The following is an 18,204-nucleotide window of genomic DNA, read 5'->3' as shown; positions in this document are numbered from 1 at the left end:
GTATTTGCGACCATTGAGTGATAGACTGGTGGCGACCAGGCACGATGTTTATGTTATTGTTACTAGTTGCAAAAGGCAGCAGTGTAACTACAAGTATAATTACTATATTTCCCTTACAGCGAACATGGTACCCTTGTTTCAGGTATTATTACCAAACAAACACCCTTCAAGTATTTGAAGTCTCTTTCCATCCCCAGTCACTGAAACAAACAGTAGCCACCAAGCTACAGCTTGTCATCCGGAGCCTAGAATAAGCAAGATGAAAATGGACAAGGTCAACGGCGCCACAGTCGCTCAGCAGCAATCGCAAAATAAGTATATTGCGAAGACTATATTCATCTCTAACTTCCTTTTTCTTTGTATTTTCTACCTTTGTTCTTTTTCTTAGCGCCAGGGCTTAAAGACCTATTGGCGTCGATCCACCCAGGCCTTTACAGCTACCCGGTGGCACTACTGCTACTAAAACTTCCTTTTGGGCTCTGCCAATTGTCACATACCCAAGTTTTACCTTTCTGTCCAATCAATATATAGGCTACGGGGTTCATTCTATTTAATATGGTTTTCCAAACGAAGTATTTGAAGGTCTGTGTCTTGAAGAGACGTCCGTCCTCGAACCGCCAGAATAAAGATAAAAAATACGATACAACAGAGGATTTCTGTCGTAGGCCGTGCATTGCCATGTCTTTTCATCATGCTTATTTAAGCAGCTGAATAGATAGCGCTGTAGATCATGTCGGGTATGAAGTTTGGGTATCGTTAATTCGCGCAGCGATGGAGTTTGAATAGGAAAACAAAAGTAATTTGAGTCTCAGATTTGTTGAATAAAGCCTTGAACGCGCTGTAGGTCAAAATCGCCAACTCTGGGCTTGAAATTCCGCGCCCAAAAGACCAACCATGCTCTCCGTAGTGAAGATTTCAAGAGACTTCCCTGTGGCTACGAATGACTTGGCTAATAAATAAACCCGGGGATGGAAGAAAGGTAGGCAGGTGCGGCCTCTAAAATTCACTAAGTTCCCGGGCCGCTAACAGAGTCACTCCTTGTCAAAGTCGTAGACCTCTGCTAACATAATTTCTCTTATCTTACACCGCCAGGCGCGTGGAACATATGTAAAATGCTTAGAAACGATTGAGAGTGCGGGGCAGATGCAGTAACCCGCCCTATGTATTGCCGTTTCTGGACAGTAAACAAATCCAGCATTTCAATTGGTCGTTTATGTATTGCTATACATGGTAATATACTGTCATCCAAGAAAAGCAAACCCAGTGTGTTGTGTTGCGTATAGGGGAGAGTTTTCAATATATAAGGCCTGTTGTAATTGTGATTGTCAAACCTGTAATGAAACCTTCAATCAAGATAATTGAATATGCACTATTTTACAATGGTTCGAACCGGCGCGCTCCTGTTGTCTACACTGGTGTGTATAGCTCAAGCTGCAACCGAACACTCGCTACCAACCGTTGACTTAGGGTATGAGGTCCATCGTGCTATCTCATACAATGTCAGTTGGCCTTTTAATCTTCATGTGCACTTAAACTAAAAGAAAATTTTAGGCAACAACTGAAACCTATAATTTTACGAACATCCCATACGCTGAACCTCCGTTGGGGTCACTGCGATTCAACGCTCCTGTTCCACCCAAAGGTGTTAAAAGTGGCGTTCAGGATGGCCATGAGGGAAAGATTTGTCCACAGCAGTCACCAGACTGGACTCTTATTGCAACACAGTTTGTGACTGCATGGGCGACGGGCCAGCTTCCGTTCAACCTAACCGAAGCTGAGATTAATCTAAAGAACACTCCCCAGCCACCGCCAGATCCACGGACTACAGAAGATTGTTTAGTCTTGGATGTCGTAGTCCCAAAGGCTGTATTTGAACGGAAATCCAGTGGCAGAAAAGCCCCCGTGGTTGTATGGATTTATGTTCGTTACCCTAATAACTTGGCCTTTTCACGTTTTTAGAGACTAATCAGCTACCACGGAGGTGGATATGTGAGCGGATCCAAAGAATCATGGGGTAGCCCTAATGAGATTATCTCTGCGTCTCAAGAAGATGGCAGTGATGGAATCATCTGGGTCGCCATGAACTATCGCCTCGGTGTGTTTGGCTTTCTTGCGGGCCCTTCGCTGCAGGCTAACGGCACAGCTAATGCTGGACTGCATGACCAACGTCTCGCCCTGCAATGGGTTCAAGAAAATATCGCTAAATTTGGTGGAGATCCTGAAAATGTCACAGTAATGGGAGAATCTGCTGGCGCAGGCTCAATCATGTACCATCTTGTCTCTCGGGGAGGTCAGCCCGTGCCGTTCAAAAGAGCCATAACGCAATCCATACCGCTGAGCATAATAACCGATCCTTTGCAGCAAGAGAGCAACTTTCAGGATTTTCTCTCGATTTTGAATGTTACTTCGCTACAAGAAGCCAGACAACTGCCTTCAAGCGTCCTCATTGCCGCCAATTCTAAGCAAATCAGAGCTGCTCCTTATGATCAATTTGCCTTCAATCCTTCAGTTGACGGCGACTTGATTCCTGGCCCACCAACTCAGCTTCTACTCGAAGGATCATTCACTCAAGGCATTGAACTGTTATCTTCACATGCGAGTTGTGAAGGTGCTTTATTTGTTAATCCCCAAACTATTGGCAATGACAAAGCGTTATTGCAAGAGTTTCAACGTCTTTTCCCACTTGTACCAAAGGAAAAGTTCATTTTCATGGTGGAATCGCTTTATCCGCCCATTTATGATGGCTCTTATCCCTATACTTCCGATGTTCAACGAGCTGTACTGATGACAAATGAGTTCTTTTTTGCTGCGGCTCAACAAACCCTGCTTCAAGAGACTATCCACCATGGTACTGCAGTTTATGCCTATGAATTCGCAGTTCCTCCAGCTATTCATGGAAGCGACATTCCATATACGTTTTATGACGGCCCAACGCCGAATGTGGATGCCTCTGTTGCTACCACCATCCAGCATGCTATTGCAGGATTTGCAAAGAATGGAATGCCGGATACAAGGCCATTGAGCATAGGATCGTGGCCTCGCTATGGGAGCAACGCGACAACGTTGAACTTGAATGTCAACGCGTCAGTTGTATATTCAGACATAACATGGAACAACAGAACGAAATCGTGGGCGGACACTTTGTAAGCTTGATAAGATTTTTGGAAGTGAAGAGGTATACAGTTTTCTTTGCGACTGTATTTCCACATCTTGAATTCAGACAAACCTCCATTTGTTTAGATTCTACAATAGTCAATCTTGATTAGTATACTTTGCAACCTTTCACTTAGAATCTAGACCAAGTTTCCCCACATGAATAATAATCAGATGCCGAGAGCTATTTCACAATATATTGGATTTATTACACAATATGATTTTGCTGCACAGACTAGTGCACTATCAAGTAAGATTCCAAATCTTTAGTTGAGGCAGACCCATAGCAAGATTGAAATTCGCTACAGTAGGTCTCTATTAATAATACTTCTCAGTCTAAAAGTTCAAGAATCCACATTAGTTTCAGCAACAACTTGAATATAAGTATAAAAACATTAGGCTGTGGCTAAACGTAAAGCTACATGACAACTTCAGCTGTTGTTCACACCATCAACTTGCCTTTTTTTTACAAGAAACCCAGCGCAAAAGTCTATATATTGCAAAGCTAATTCTAAGTATGGCAAACATAATCCAGAATGTTATTGTGGTCGGGGTACGGCAGTTCAACATGGCTATCTATTTTTGTGTCGTTTGCTAATGCAGCATAGGCTGGTGGCACCATAGGCCCTATTTTCATCTCTAAGCTTCAGAATGCAGGTTTTAATGTTTCAGTCCTTGCTCGTGAGGCTTCCAAAGGTACTTATGCGTCCGATATTACTGTCCATCGGACAGATCTCAGTCATTCATCTCTTGTAAAGGCTTTCCAGGGAATCGATGCCGTCGTCTCCGCGATCGCAACTTTCAACGTCCATGATCAAATCGCTATGATTGATGCCGCGGTTGAGGCCAAAGTGAAGCGCTTTCTACCAAGTGAATATGGTGGCGACGACTCATTACCTGATCTAGAGAACATTGCCCCATTTGTAGTTTAGAAGCAAAATGTTATTGAATACCTGAAAACAAAAGAGTCGCAGGGCCTTTCTTGGACCGCGATCAGCGTTGGAGCGTTTTTCGATTATGTAAGTACATAATTTCCTGATCCAGCAGTACAACAGCTTTTCGGATATGGTCATGGCCTGATGGGTTTTTACTTTGATGACCTGAAAGTTCAGTTATTCGACAAGGGCCTAAGACCTCTCGACGCCACTACTATGAATCAAGTCGGCCTAGCGGTCGCCGCAACCTTTCAACACCTTGAGGAGACAAAAAATAAGCGGATATATGTCAAGTCTTTTTCTGTTTCTCAGGCTCAGATTGTCGACACCTTTGAGAAACTTTCAGACAAAAAGTTCAAGAGACTTGACGGAAGTGCCAAGAAGTTGATTGCCGTTGGTAAGAAGCATATAGAAGAAGGAAACTGGGATCTTGGATATCCAGAATCAGTTACAGCAGCCCTTTACTCAGACACAGGCTTTGGCTACTCTTCAGGACGCGCATGAGTGGAATAAAATTCTAGGCCTGCCCGAAGAAGCCTTAGAAAGTTGTGCTAGGGAGGTTTCACAAAGCAAAGGTTGGATTTAGACTTTTGTAATCTAGAATGCATTGAACTTCTACTGCTGATAAAAGTTGTAGAAAGATGTCATAGGCAATGATACACTGCTTTTACAGGTTAAAGTAGCTAGGGCTGCAAACAGTCCAAGTAAGAGCCAGTTAAACACCGTTTATGTAGACTTGGTCGTAACAATATTGGTTCAAACTGCAGCAGAGTTAGGTTAAAAGCTGTAGTAATGTATCTATGCGCTCCTTCTTACCACCGAAACGTTTATAAACAGCTTCCCTATCGTCTCAATATCGTCCTAGATCCTTACGCTCTTTTATCGATTGTTCAATTACTTCTTTATAGCGGTTTATGGTACCTATAAATGAGGAAAGCCGTTCAGAGGAGATTAGATTTCAACGATTTTAGACTGCTGCATACGTAAATATCGCTACTAATGTCAATGCACATACACAGGGGCACTTGATTAGTTACTATTTGCAAGCCTGCTGCTGCGACTGCCGATCTGATTAGTATAAGTGCCGAAAGCCGACGCTGATCTCAGGAAGAGTTCTACGAAGTTTACTTACTTAGTACAGAACCGCTTCACACGAGCATCGCTGTCTGATCCCTAAGTCCACTCTTAGTCGGAATCTCTTCCATTTACTAAGCTCCGTTAGCGCCTATCCATGTTTAGTTCAAGAAATTAGACAAATTCAGCAGGGCTATGCTTTGAAACGTCGTGTTCTTCAACGCGCCTGAAGGGCTTGTGTGGGACTGTCTTGGTGGTTTAGCACTATGCAGTGACGTCAAAAACAGGGGCGAATTGTGAATTTGGCATATTTATCTTGTTTGACTGCCGATAAATGCCACAATAGTCAATCAACTACTATAAGGGCAGCCGATATCCTCGTGTTAGCGGAGGATTTTGGATACCTGACGAGAATTGGTATAAGACAGGCGCATTCCTTCTTTCTCGGCAGCAACACAAGTATACCACTGAAACTATTCAAGTCAAATCTTTCTAATAGCAAGATCTTCGTTTCAGCATGAAGTCAGCCATCCTTGCCATTACGACGGCTGCCCTGGCTTCTGCTCTCTCCGAACGGTCGACCAGCGCAAGTCCCCCACAAACTCTGGACCGCGTATGGTCCGGTGTTAAGCAGAGCGGCAGTGGCTTCACTTCAGTGACAGGCACATTCACAATTCCAAAAGGCGGCAAAAGCTTTGGGCCTTCTATTTGGGTCGGAATCGATGGTTCCACCGAATGTCCCGGACGCGGGCCATTGCAAACGGGCGTCAGACTCACTGGCAATGGCACAGCGTTTGGCTGGTTTGAATGGGTTCCCCTGAGCGCACCGATGTTTAAGAGCTTGGAAGTCAGTGAGGGAGACGATATCAGAATGACCATCAACGCCTACGGACCTTCCAGTGGCTCCGCTATCCTGGACAACCTCAGCACCGGGCAGAGCGTGTCGCACATTTTTACCAGCGCCGACGCGCCGCTAGATGCGCCGCTGTGCCAAAAGAGTGTTAGTGGATCGTCGAGGACTACAATAATTCTGGGGGAAACGATACCGGCATCGTGGCGTCTCCCGACTACGGCACCATCACTATCCGAGATGCGTCGGCGCAGGGATCGACGGGTAAAGTCACTCCTGAGGGCGGCGAACTGATTGAGCTGTTCGATACAAGAACCAGCACTGTCTTGTCGCGGTGCTCTGTTGAGAACGAGGAGGTTGTATGCATGTATGTTGGGTCAGCGACTGACAACTAAGAGGGCCGATAAGCAGACAAGCGTCACTAGGATAAGGAAGTTGACGTAGTAGGGCGAGCAATAGATGAATGGACTGGGTTCAAGCTTCAAATGGGTTGAAATGACTCTATATAAACTATGTTTATGTTGTTTAGCTATTGTTATAATAAGTTGTAGTAAACAGTACGGATATTTACTATATGCAAGCGAGCACTGTAAAAAGCAAATAAGTCATCTTTAGTATGTGTTCAAAGAGAGGCAATATATACCTTTTTTCGTTCATACTTTCGACAATTAGTAGAATAGAATAGAATAGTATTAATCAACCCATAGTCCGTCATATATGTACATTCCTGTATATAGCTTGAGTCTCGCTACACTGCTAGATATTACAACTTTTCATCTCCCAGTGGCTTAGAGAGTCTCCTCCGCAGCTCGTTCTTGGCCTTTGCACACATCTCTTCTATATTGACATTAGTAATGATCCCATTCCTCTCATTGATTTGATCCTGAATCTTCGTGAAGTCATTTCCGACCCCTTCTGCACGTAATTCATAGCAGTCTCCGACCCACCGACTGCTCTCCACCATCCACTGTGCCCTTGATCGCCTCTCTGCATCATAAGTAGCAAAGACTGCTTCCAGGTCATGCTGTGTCTTGACTTGCTCGTCTGCCAGCAGCTCCGCCAACATCGCGCTGTCCTCAATGCAGAATCCAGCCCCAGCGCCATGGTGTGGAGAAGTAGCGTGAGCGGCATCGCCTGAAATGCAAATGCGGCCCTTGTAAAAGGTTGGGACGGGGTAGCCGAGGTCAAATATTGCCCACTACCTATGTTCAGTGATGAAAAATGAAATTTGGACGAGTTACTTACCACATCGAGTTTCGGGTTGACCAGCTTCAATAATTTGATGGCGGCGGGACCATAATCCTCAAAGTCATGTAAAAGTTGCTCCCGTTGGCCTGGCCTGGTTAATCTCTGAGTATCGGGCCAGTCCTCCGAAGTAGTTCTGAATGCGACCAAATTCAGGGTCTTTCCGTGGTTCACAGGGAAGGTCAGAACATGTTTGTCATGCCCCATCTAACAAGATTAGCTCAACCCACGACCACGGGAGTGGGAAGAGTACTCACATACATGCAAGCATTCTGAGCTCGCTCTTCACCAACTGCAGCACACGCATCCTCCATTGGAATCAGTCCACGATATGCGTATTTATGCGTATAAACAGGCTTAGCGGATGGATGGTCGGCTCCAACGATGGCTTGACGGACCCGCGATTTGATCCCATCACAGCCAATGATCGCGTCAGCCTCTACTACGGTTCCATCGTCGAATCGCATCACGAGTCTACCGTTGAGACCTTCAGTGATGCTTTGAAGTCGTTTACCAAACCTCGCAAGATGTTTGGGAATGAGTTTGACCGCCTCGTCCAGAAATTGGGCGCGATGTACGCCGTTCTGACCGAGGCTATTCGAAACAGTGAAAGCCGTATCAAGGGTACCATTGGATGTTACATCGCTGTATGCGTCCACATAATCGAACCAAACTTTTTGTTTTGAGGGTGACAAGTTTCTGGTACACACTTTCTCGAATGCTTCGTAAATGCCCTCGTGGCAAACTTTCATAGCCTGGACAGCATTGGGGCTGAAGGAGACACCCGCCCCAATCTCTGCAAACGAAGATGCCTGCTCATAGATGGTGAAGGGAATCGAGCGAGAGTTAAGAGCAATTGCCAATGTTAGCCCCGCGATCCCACCACCAACAATTGCTATGTCAAAATTCTTTACTGGCGACATTTGGAAGTGTGAGCGTGAAGCGGATGGGTTCGCGGAGACTTGTTGGCAACGACGAGGATAGAGATGTGAGTAGGACCAGACGTGAAGATGTAGGCTTTGCGCACTCTTGTCGTTAATTTATCCAGAGGGTCTTGCCGGAGATGAGTCGGATTATATTGGAACTTGGCCGGGCCTTTTGTGTATTTACATGGCGGGGTCATGGCAAGACGTCACGGCAAAGACGATCTCCGCATGGCGATTCATGGCGTATGGATCTTCTGGATCATGGGGTACGCCATCATCTAGAAGATTCAGAAACCGGAATCGCAACACCATTGCGTTTCCGATATTACCGGCAAAGATGGATGTAGATTACACCCAAAGTTCTCTCGTCAGTCTATAGAAACGATTCTCGGGAGGCATCCCGATGCCGAACCTTTCTTCCGATACCCCACATCTAACGCTAGCAATCCCGATCCCTGCTTCCGATTTCACTAGGGACTCCAACACTGCGGGGAATCCGGGGAACCCAAGGCGTTATGTAGACCGAGGCTAAGGGATAAGGAACAAAATGCTTAAAGGACCTCCTCCTTGTTTGCTTTCTCAACGTTAGGTTAGCTATTCCCCAGCATACCAGCAAGTAAGAGGCCTTTATCGTTACTGGCGTCAAGGCTCAAAGTATACAGCACACAGCGTGTAGAGGTTGGTGACGATGAGCGAAAGAACAGGCAGAGACGAAACATACTGCAAAATACCAATGCATTGATCCGATTCTGCCAGGCCCGGTGGCGTAGGCTTTAATGCTTCGCCAATAGACCAGAGCGGATAGTTGTTAGGGGTATTTTACACGGATCCATACCAGTGCTTTCAACTATCCACCTTTGACTGTCAAACTTTTACAAATCGCCCCTACATATTATGCAGTAGCATAGAAAGGTCTAATATTAGACTGTGCTGCTGATATTGCTTGTATAAACACACTCTAAGATTGAATATAGGCCAATAAAGTGCCCACAGCCGCTAAGCCACGTCCAAAACACGCTCAACCCATCTCTGAGGCATCTAAATTGATGAGGTGCTGGCCGAACCAAGCATCATACAGATTATAGCTTCCATAAGGATTGAACTGGCTGAAGTCGAGTTGGTTGGTGAATTCTAAAGACATCTCTGGTTTCATCTGCTCGTTGCTGACTGGCGTATCATCGATGGAGCTCCGCGTGTCAGTCTCTTCACATGTCATTAGCTTTGGAAATTCAGCGAGAACAGTACAGAGATTTTAGCTCACCTTGCGTCTGTGATCCATGGATCTGATATCTGAGAGCTTCCAAAACTTGTATCGCGCGTGACGCGGTATGGATGCTCCCCTTATAATGATTCAATATCGATAAAGTGCGATTCCACGAGGTTTCAAAGGTTACTGTAAACTCAACTCCAACTTCTGGTAGCCTCATCGAGGCGAGGAGAATAGTGGCAGCGGCAAATGTAACTATAAGATATTAGTCTCTCCATGTATGGACGCTTTCAGCAAGAGTTGCCGTACAATATACCGAATGCCAACCAAAACTTTTGTAAGCGGTATCCAGATGCTCAAAAATTGTCTCAATCAGGCGATGCGCTGTGTTAATGCAAAGATCGCAGTAACGACTGATGATATGATCATCGAGTAACGATAGATTCGCCTCTGTAGACACCACTACGGCATCTTTTGAACTTCGCTTTGTCGCCAAGAGCAGCAGGGGACGTAAAGACAACAGTTTAGTATATAGGAATCTACAAAGTTAGCGCTACATGCAATAAGAGAGCCTGGACAGGTAAATCTTACCGACAATAAAGGACTTGTTGCTGAAGATTCTTCCAGCTATTTCTCTCTGACATAAACACCTGGGAACTTTGAGTTGTTTTAAGATAGTCAGGTAATGAGGTGATAAAGTTGTCTAAGCGGCGGTTGAAACTTAGTACTTCTGATACCATGTCTTGTAAGCGAGATTCAGAGACAGGGTCCGCAGAAGCTTCGACTGAGTAGAATTTTGACAATATATCGTCTAAGATTTCGAAAAGCTTGCAGGAATACACAAACAGGCCCATTCGCGAGTTCGCTCCTTTCGGTTGTACGCCATCACCATCTGTGCGCAGATATTCATCATCAATTAAACAAGGCACTGGAGTACTGTAAGATCCATTCACCATAGTTGGACGGCCGAAAGTCATAGCTAACAGTCTTTCCATAGTTAGCAAGAAAACGTATTTACGTATCATAAAGGGAAGAGAAACACACTGGTCCAGAACGACACAGGTATGCCAGATTCTCCGTCTCATTTCTCGGTCAAGCTGGCTTTCCGATTTTAAGCCCGGGTGTTCCAGATGTAGTCCTAGACTTTGTGCAAGGCGAATAGCAAGCCCTATTGAGTTCCAGCAGTGGCTTGCGTATTTCGTTGATTGGAGATATACTCCGCTCAAAAGAAGCCACTGTACCACCGACACCGAGGTTGTGCCCAAAATATCATAGAGCAGTACTTGTCGAGACATTTTATAGAATTGATTTGCGGTTGAAGCTCTGTTGTTTGCATGAGCCAGGCTACTAAATTGGCAACCCAAAGCAAAGACAAGATTCAGATTGCACATGAATACTAGATCTTCTTTGCCAGACCGCGAATTGCCGTGAGGGAGCCACAGTCGGTTATACTGTGCGATAAATGAGTCTTTGTGAAGGAGCGGAAACAACGGATGTATAAACTCAAAATAGCAATGCAGGAAATCGTCTGCATTGCTGCGAAGAGGGAGGATAGCAAGATTATCTCTATTCCCTAGAGATATGTCAAGCGGTGTAAGCACAGCAGGTGACTGCACCCGAGCGGATTCGTGAGCAGCCTGGCCACTTTGATGTTTGTTCTGTGCCGCGGTACTATCCGACGAAGTCTTTTGAGTAAACTCTCGTACAAAGGCAATAGTAGAAGACTCGCCATAAACACAACTGCCATTGTCGTCAGGAGAAACAGTGGCCAATGCGTCGACTTGCTGATGAGCAAGATTATGTGGAGAATCATCGCGGCCAGCGATACCACTCGCATTGCTTGGAGGCAAAGAATCATCATCTGGAAGGGTTATATCTGGGCCGAATCGGGGAGACTGCAAACTTCTCATGTCCACTGGGCCCAATTTAGCTGACGAAAATAAAGAGAGGCGATATATTTCATTTGCAAAGATTGAGAAAAAGGCTAGAAAAGGTCTCTACTCACATGACACGTTTGACCGTTCACTATTCTCGCCTTGCTCCAATCGTTGTAGTCGGCTTTCCAGATCCGCATACCTGGACATACATTTAGCAACATAGCAGGTATAGACGCGGTTCAATCACCTTTGTGAATGCGGCGCAGGTTGTGGGCGCTCATAGACACATGTCATAGCCACACCGCGTCTCTCGCAGGCGGCGCAGATGGGATATTGTCCATCACACTTTGTCTTCCGGCCCCGGCAATTACTACATGCTTGTTGCGTCTTCCGTCGTTTGGCCCTAGGCAATGGAGGTGTCGACAAGTCTCTGATAGGTGCCGCCTCATTGCTCGATGAGAGTTGATCTACCATTGTTTATGGAGCCTAAGATCGAATATATGAGAATTGAGCAGAGTCAGTAACTGACGTCAAACTGCTAGGTAGGTAAATTATCCTACCTACCTACCAACCTACCTAGGTAGCATTCCTCCAGAAGCTCCGAAATTGTATTACTAAGAACCCCGCAGAAAGCCCTCACCGCCTTCTATCTTCGGCGATACTCGAAAATGGAGCTGCATTAGTGTTCTACGGAAATGGTACGTAAATTGCAATGTTGTTACGACCTGGTTCACCATAACTGCGAATCCCTTGTGGGCAGCTGGTTCCGTTACAGTAACTGCTATAATAGTGGTTATTGGCCTAATCTTTTGCCCTGTATGGCTTAACGGTATAACGGATCGTTACGAACGGCCATACGTTGTAGCACCTCTATAGGCACTTGAAGTCGTGCGAGAATATTTCAACTTTGGAATTGTGTTGGTATTTTACGCGCAGAAACTTGCGGTTCAATAGGCACATCATATTATTCCTTTTTTGGGTCGATGCGAGTGGTATGCAAGAACACAGCCCTCTGGAGCTGCGAGCTATTGACTGGGCAATTGTAACTCTTCTAAATTCTACAAACACATCTATGTTGAATCGCTAGAAGCTAGAGATGAATACCAAGTGATGATCTGGCACCCCGTTTTATTTCAGCGGCACCTACTTGTAATTATGGCCAAAGACGCGCCTCAGGGCACTGGCGGGGTGCCGCTAAATGGACGTCGGGGCGCCGGCAAGGCCGGGTAATCAATCTCTATACACGTACTCCATACTTACCCTAAAATACAACACGTTTTCTAGAAAATCTCTCATTATGGATGCGAAGATTTTCAACTGTTATGATAATATTTCAAGGATTTAAATAAAACAAGGTCCGAATAATTACATTTTTGAATAACACATGTTAGCGGGTTTTGTTTGGATTTCTAACCATTCGACGTGATTCAATACGCATATGCAGGCCGTGTAACGCGAAACCACCCAGTCTCGATGTGTCCTTCAGCGAAAAGTCAACCGGCATTGAGACTAATGAGTGAAGATTTTGTCGCATTGAGTAGAAAATACATTTATTGCATCAGCTACAACACAGATAATGTAATTCGAGCGTCAAAGCGTTTAACGGCGTTAATAGCGAAGATATTTGCATGGAGACAATGGCCCCTTCCAACATAGACAAGGCAAGTGCTTCGATGGACTGACTGTGTCTTAGATGTACCAACTGGATGCTACGTACGAAGATAATGCATCAGAGCTCGCAAACATATCACTTTTTGAGCCGGGTCTAAGGGTCATCCAAATGAGACAAAGACACAGCGGATGTCGATAGGACAGGTACGTCCACATTGGTACCGCAACGATCCATTTAACGAATCATCATCAACAAACCTGCTCAGTGGGATTTCTGCCACATCGAACAGTTTTAAATGTCAGTCTCAAATATGTCTACTCCTTTATCTAAATTCGAAACCAGTAGCAGCAAAATGACCTTTTAAGGTGCGTTCACTGTCTCTGAATTTAGGCTGCTGAGATTGCTCTGAGGCAAATGATTGGTGGGCGCCGTTGATTGCAAATTTATCCGGTAGATCGCGAAGGCCACCTCTGTCCTTGTCAAAGGCGGTTTAAGACCGCTGCTATCTTAGCATTCCAGATGAATACGACAAGCCGTTGCAAATTATTGCTACTTACTTCGACAGCGCAGCCATAATGAGTTCACTACCAAACGGCCAAGGGCGCTGGATTCACACATGGGCTAGCATGCCAATGCTCATAGAGGGCGATAACTTACCCCCCGACGATTTTGTAAGTAAGACAGCGTAAATCGGAAGAATTGTGAACTTCCATCGCCTCAGCCTTGGGCATCTATCCAAAGTTTCAGCTAAAGCTCACAATGAAACTCCAATTGCAGATACAAGAGGGCGTGGCCTTCCGTAATACCACCATTCGTCAAACCGTACGATTGTCAATTGGAACGGAAAAGTTCCTGCGAATCAGACTATCCAATGCATTTGGATCCGAATCTCTTTCCATAGCACACACAACACTAGCACTGGCGACTGAGAACCAGTCAGGAATCCCAGAAATTCAGCCTCAAACTATACAAACCGTCACTTTCGACGAGAGTGAATCTACTACCATTCCAGCTGGAGCGCTCATGGTTTCTGATGCCATAAGCTTTGGGGTTTTCCTACAGCCCCAGACCGTATTAAGTATCAGTATCTTCATTGAGACTGGCCATAACGCGCAATGTATCACCGCACATCCAGGGAGTCGCACCACATCGTACTTCATCAAGGGAAATTGTGTGTCTGAGAGGGATTTTAATCGCCTTATTGTCAAGCAGGCTGACCACTGGTTCGTCAAGAGAATTTTCTTTCAGATTCTTCCCATTGTGATGTATTTCACTTTTGCGTTTTTCCCGTTATAGCTTCTGACAGTGGCACAGGTATTACATCAGTGGTGTCGAAGTCTTTGCGCCGCGAGATGCGCGAGCCTTTGCTATCATTGGAGACAGCATTACGGACGGCAGATGCAGCCTTACTAATGGCGACACCAGGTGCGTGGATATTGTTCAGCCAAGACTAGTTAACGCTAGCTGACTATACGTGAAGATGGCCAGATATTCTCTTTAGACGACTGCAAGCTAGTACATCTGAATTATATACTTCCCTTGCCGTCGTGAACCAAGCGGCTGGAGGCAACCGCGTGATGGACCATGGCCTTGGACCTAGCGTGCTGAGTAGGCTAGATAGGGATATTATGTCTCTTTCCGGTGTCAGCTCTGTTCTGTTATTTGAAGGTGTTAACGATATTGGCATGGCACCCGCTGATTCTCACAGTCAAGAGATCTTGAGCAATCGGCTAATTGCAGCGTATAAACAAATTACTACCCGGCTAAGAGCACATGGTGTCGCGGTCTTTGCGGCAACTTTAACACCTTTCAGCCTCCCACCAATAGACATCAAAGAGCATGAGAATTCCCCCCGATACATCCTATTGTGACCCAGTTCGGGAGTCTACGAGGCAGGTCATCAATAACTGGATTCGCAGCAGCGGCATCTTCGACGCCGTGGTTGACTTTGATGAAATCTTGCGGGACCCAGCAGATCATTCGCTGCTCAAGAGAGAGTATGACTCAGGAGACGGATTGCACCCTAATCAAAGTGCTTTCTATGCTATGGCGGACTATTTTCCGATTCATATTTTTGGGAATCTATTCTAAATAGGCTGGATTTGTACTAATTCCGAGAGTGAGAGTTGGAGCTAGCTGAGCTGCTTTGTTAAATTTAGTCCACAACACCTTGTGGCAACAAGGAAACATAGTCTATCGGAGCAAGCTCGTTTCCATCTGGCCTGCCAACTATCTTAAGGGAATCGCCCTTTTTCACTTCTACACTGTCGAAAGTGATGCGAGTCGCAGAATGGCCGTCAATGCGGTCCGAGAAGTCATGACTTAATTTATCTTGAAGATCCCCCGCCCAAGCACCAATTAGTCTTTCGTTTACGAAGACTTCATATTGTGACCTGCCGCCAAGATGATCGTAGTAGTTAATCGCGATGTTATAAGTCCCAGAAGGAAAAGCAACAGTACATGTTGCAGTACCTACATCCGCGCCTGGGATTGTTGCGATGGCCTTCCCTCCTGATGCAGCCTCGAATGGCGTGACAGGAACCACTTTGTATCCTTCAAGTGTCATCTCTTCGGCCTCAATTCTCCATGCATGGTTGCCAACGCGATTATGTTCGTCTCTAATTCCACATTTAGCGTAATAGAAATTGTTAACGGAGTCTCGCCAGACCAGAGCATGACCCGCTTGATACTGGAGACGAAAAGCCATATGATCAAATCGATTGTCGTCTATCAATCCCCGCAGTATTTCCCACTGCTGTGCAAATGTCTGGGCAACAAGTGCTCCGGCATAATGGGCGTCGTAGAAGTGCTGAATAACTGTCTTGCCTGACTTGAGACGATGAGTGTACGGAACATGGTGAAACCACAAGAGAAGCTCATCAGGAGTGGTATCAATGCACTCAAACCTATCAGCAACCTTTTGAGGATATTGTCCTGAATTTCCTGTCCCCGTGGCAACAGTTCGATCCATTCCAATTGAACGTGCATCAGCGCGAGTCCACTGACCCCATCCATTACCATCCTGCGCGGCTGGGGAGGGGCCATAATGGCAATGTGTGACAATGTCGCACAAAGTTTGAATGCCAAGATTGCCACTGTAATTTTCATATGTAGGCCAAGAAGCCATAGAGATATTTGTTATGGTATCCACGACTGCTTTATTTAGGCCAAAGGTCAATTGTGCCCAGCCTTGGATTATGTCCACCTCACTCTGTTGAGGGTCCCAAGCGCACAATCCGTATGCATATAGGTTGGCCATAGCAAGATGACTTCCTAGCCATGTAGGATCGTTTCCTACATTAACGACCGCTGCGTAGCCACTTCTGCTCCAATTGAATCGTTGGCCGGAGACTACGTCTCGAACCAGCGATTTCTGACCGTCTACATGGAGATCAAAATCGAAAATCGTCTTCCAAAGTGGTGGTAAATATACGATGTGATCTTGTTGGCCAAGATACTCCTGTGTGACTTGTAATTCGAGAATAATTGGCGTTTTCCGTAGGTGAGCAAGAAGAGGTGACGGCGGTTCCCGAATTTGAAAATCGATGGGGCCGTATTTGATCTGAATAATGACATTATCTTCGAATTGAGTATCCAGCCCATCAAAGTACTCAACAGCCGCGTTTGCCCTATCATTCTTCCAGTTCGACTCATCGAGGTGGTGGTTGTAGACAAAAGCGCGATACATGACGACGCCATCACCGTGAGGCTGCAGGGCTCTTGCAAACATGTTTGCACCATCGGCAAGAGTACGGCCATATGTTAATGGACCTGGTTGTCCTTCAGAGTTTGCCTTGATCAGATACCCCAGCATATCTGGGACATGACGATAAAGCTCAGAAGTAATGTCCTCCCACCAAGCAATGACGTTGCGATCCAGAGGATCAGATGTCTGCAAACCTCCGAGTTCTTTTGGGGTATCAAAATACAAAGAAATACCAATTCGAACTCCCCATGGTCTCATGATGTCAGCAATTCGAGCCAGGCCTTGCATATTAAAAGGATTGAGAAGGTTGTAATTGGAGTTGACGTTATTCACAATCAGACCATTCAGCCCGACCGATGCCAGCAGCCGCGCATATTGCTGAACACGAGTCAGGTCGTCGAGCACATGTCCGTCTGCGAAAAAAATGGAAGGGCCAGCATATCCTCTTTCAATGGTGCCGTCGAGGTTATCCCATTGGTTCACCCACCGAATCGGAGCACTGGGATTCGATATACGCATCTCGGGCAGTGGTTGATTCTGCGACAAAAGTCTGAGAAACTCAAAAGCGCCGTACAATGCACCTCGATCGTTTTGGCCGATTATTTCAGCTGCCCTCCCATTCTTACAAACAAGACAGTAACCATCCTCTTTAAGAGGCAGGGCGCCATAAATATCCCCTTTGGTAGATAGGAATGTGTCAACAGTTCCTACAATAATAAAGGAGTTGGCTGCGGGTCCCAAGACCTTCGTCTCAAGACTAATATTCTGACTTAAGATCTTGGAGAGACCAAGTTGCAGTTCTCTCGCGGCAGTGAATATAGGGCTGCTTTGACTATCCGTAAGAGAGATGATTGCCGAATATTGTGGGCGTAGGCTGGCAAACTCATCAGGAAGTGCGGCATACCGCAGCCAGCCATCGAGGCCTGTCTCATTCACAAGCATACTCAAGAACACAATGTGCAGAATTAACAAGACTGTAAATCTGGAATACTACAGGCTGAAGACACAAATGCGAACAATAGGGTGAGCAATAGATAAATCGATTCTGTGGGTGGCTTTTCGATAGCTATGAAACACCCAAAAAACCGTGTTACATGCGATCCCGTGTTTATCCAACGCATGATTGACAATACCGGTTGCCATTATACGGTAAATTCACTTCAGCCTGAGATACCTATCGAGCAAAGCCTTGTTTAATATGCGGGGTAATGACAATCCAGAGAGATGGGGGTAGTAGGAGTGGAGCAAACAATGTGTCCTGGAGAGCAAAAATCGGCATTGAAGGTCACTAACAACAGACTGCTCAAGTTACCATGCTGAGCTCAGCGCTGTGGCTTAAAGAAGCACTGGCTGGCTGATATTCTGGTCATGGCCTTGGGGACATGGCAGGCATTATGTCTTCTGAGAATCTTATTTCATCTAGAGCGACCTTTGAAACAAGCTGGGGCAGAAATATTTAGTAAGTTGAAGCTATTTATGCGCAGTAAATTGAAGAGAAGACTTCTCTTTGTAGTTTGTTGGTACAGAAAAAATATGGAAGCATCCACTGTTGCCGTTGGCTTGTAGCGTCGACCGCGCTGACAGCCCAAGCAGCGAACATTAAAATCAATGCCGCTACT

At 45.7% G+C, this 18,204-nt stretch overlaps 7 protein-coding genes across 7 annotated transcripts; 4 read left to right on the top strand and 3 right to left on the bottom strand.

The window, feature by feature from the left end:
- Positions 1–1,379: 1,379 nt before the first annotated feature.
- On the top strand, positions 1,380–3,147 carry TrAtP1_010577 (uncharacterized protein; the record flags this gene model as incomplete). Its single annotated transcript, XM_066114769.1, has 3 exons — positions 1,380–1,499; positions 1,552–1,908; positions 1,960–3,147. 3 exons carry the CDS (start codon positions 1,380–1,382, stop codon positions 3,145–3,147), a joined length of 1,665 nt encoding a protein of 554 aa, XP_065970866.1.
- A 1,085-nt stretch (positions 3,148–4,232) lies between these two features.
- TrAtP1_010576 (uncharacterized protein) lies at positions 4,233–4,592 on the top strand (the record flags this gene model as incomplete). The annotated part of the gene is made up of 1 exon (XM_014089623.2): positions 4,233–4,592. One exon carries the CDS (start codon positions 4,233–4,235, stop codon positions 4,590–4,592), a length of 360 nt encoding a protein of 119 aa, XP_013945098.2.
- A 1,087-nt stretch (positions 4,593–5,679) lies between these two features.
- TrAtP1_010575 (uncharacterized protein) lies at positions 5,680–6,306 on the top strand (the record flags this gene model as incomplete). Its single annotated transcript, XM_066114768.1, has 1 exon — positions 5,680–6,306. One exon carries the CDS (start codon positions 5,680–5,682, stop codon positions 6,304–6,306), a length of 627 nt encoding a protein of 208 aa, XP_065970865.1.
- Positions 6,307–6,775: 469 nt separating this feature from the next.
- On the bottom strand, positions 6,776–8,180 carry TrAtP1_010574 (uncharacterized protein; the record flags this gene model as incomplete). Its single annotated transcript, XM_014089570.1, has 3 exons — positions 6,776–7,210; positions 7,258–7,464; positions 7,515–8,180. 3 exons carry the CDS (start codon positions 8,178–8,180, stop codon positions 6,776–6,778), a joined length of 1,308 nt encoding a protein of 435 aa, XP_013945045.1.
- A 915-nt stretch (positions 8,181–9,095) lies between these two features.
- Positions 9,096–11,830, bottom strand: TrAtP1_010573 (uncharacterized protein). Its single transcript, XM_066114767.1, has 7 exons — positions 11,515–11,830; positions 11,396–11,466; positions 10,435–11,305; positions 9,982–10,377; positions 9,700–9,929; positions 9,445–9,645; positions 9,096–9,386 (listed from the first exon to the last, which is right to left on the bottom strand). Exons 1-7 carry the CDS (start codon positions 11,739–11,741, stop codon positions 9,202–9,204), a joined length of 2,181 nt encoding a protein of 726 aa, XP_065970864.1. The 5' UTR covers positions 11,742–11,830; the 3' UTR covers positions 9,096–9,201.
- An 879-nt stretch (positions 11,831–12,709) lies between these two features.
- On the top strand, positions 12,710–15,101 carry TrAtP1_010572 (uncharacterized protein). Its single transcript, XM_014089626.2, has 6 exons — positions 12,710–13,082; positions 13,145–13,176; positions 13,343–13,550; positions 13,657–14,102; positions 14,194–14,304; positions 14,360–15,101. The coding sequence occupies exons 3-6, from the start codon at positions 13,455–13,457 to the stop codon at positions 14,748–14,750; spliced, it is 1,044 nt and encodes a 347-aa protein (XP_013945101.2). The 5' UTR covers positions 12,710–13,082; positions 13,145–13,176; positions 13,343–13,454; the 3' UTR covers positions 14,751–15,101.
- TrAtP1_010571 (uncharacterized protein) lies at positions 15,035–17,527 on the bottom strand (the record flags this gene model as incomplete). The annotated part of the gene is made up of 1 exon (XM_066114766.1): positions 15,035–17,527. The coding sequence occupies one exon, from the start codon at positions 17,525–17,527 to the stop codon at positions 15,035–15,037; it is 2,493 nt and encodes an 830-aa protein (XP_065970863.1).
- Between the last annotated feature and the right edge of the window lie 677 nt (positions 17,528–18,204).

This window comes from Trichoderma atroviride, chromosome 5, assembly GCF_020647795.1.
Source record: "Trichoderma atroviride chromosome 5, complete sequence".
NCBI classification, from domain to species: domain Eukaryota; kingdom Fungi; phylum Ascomycota; class Sordariomycetes; order Hypocreales; family Hypocreaceae; genus Trichoderma; species Trichoderma atroviride.
This window is presented reverse-complemented; position numbering and strand designations above follow the sequence as displayed.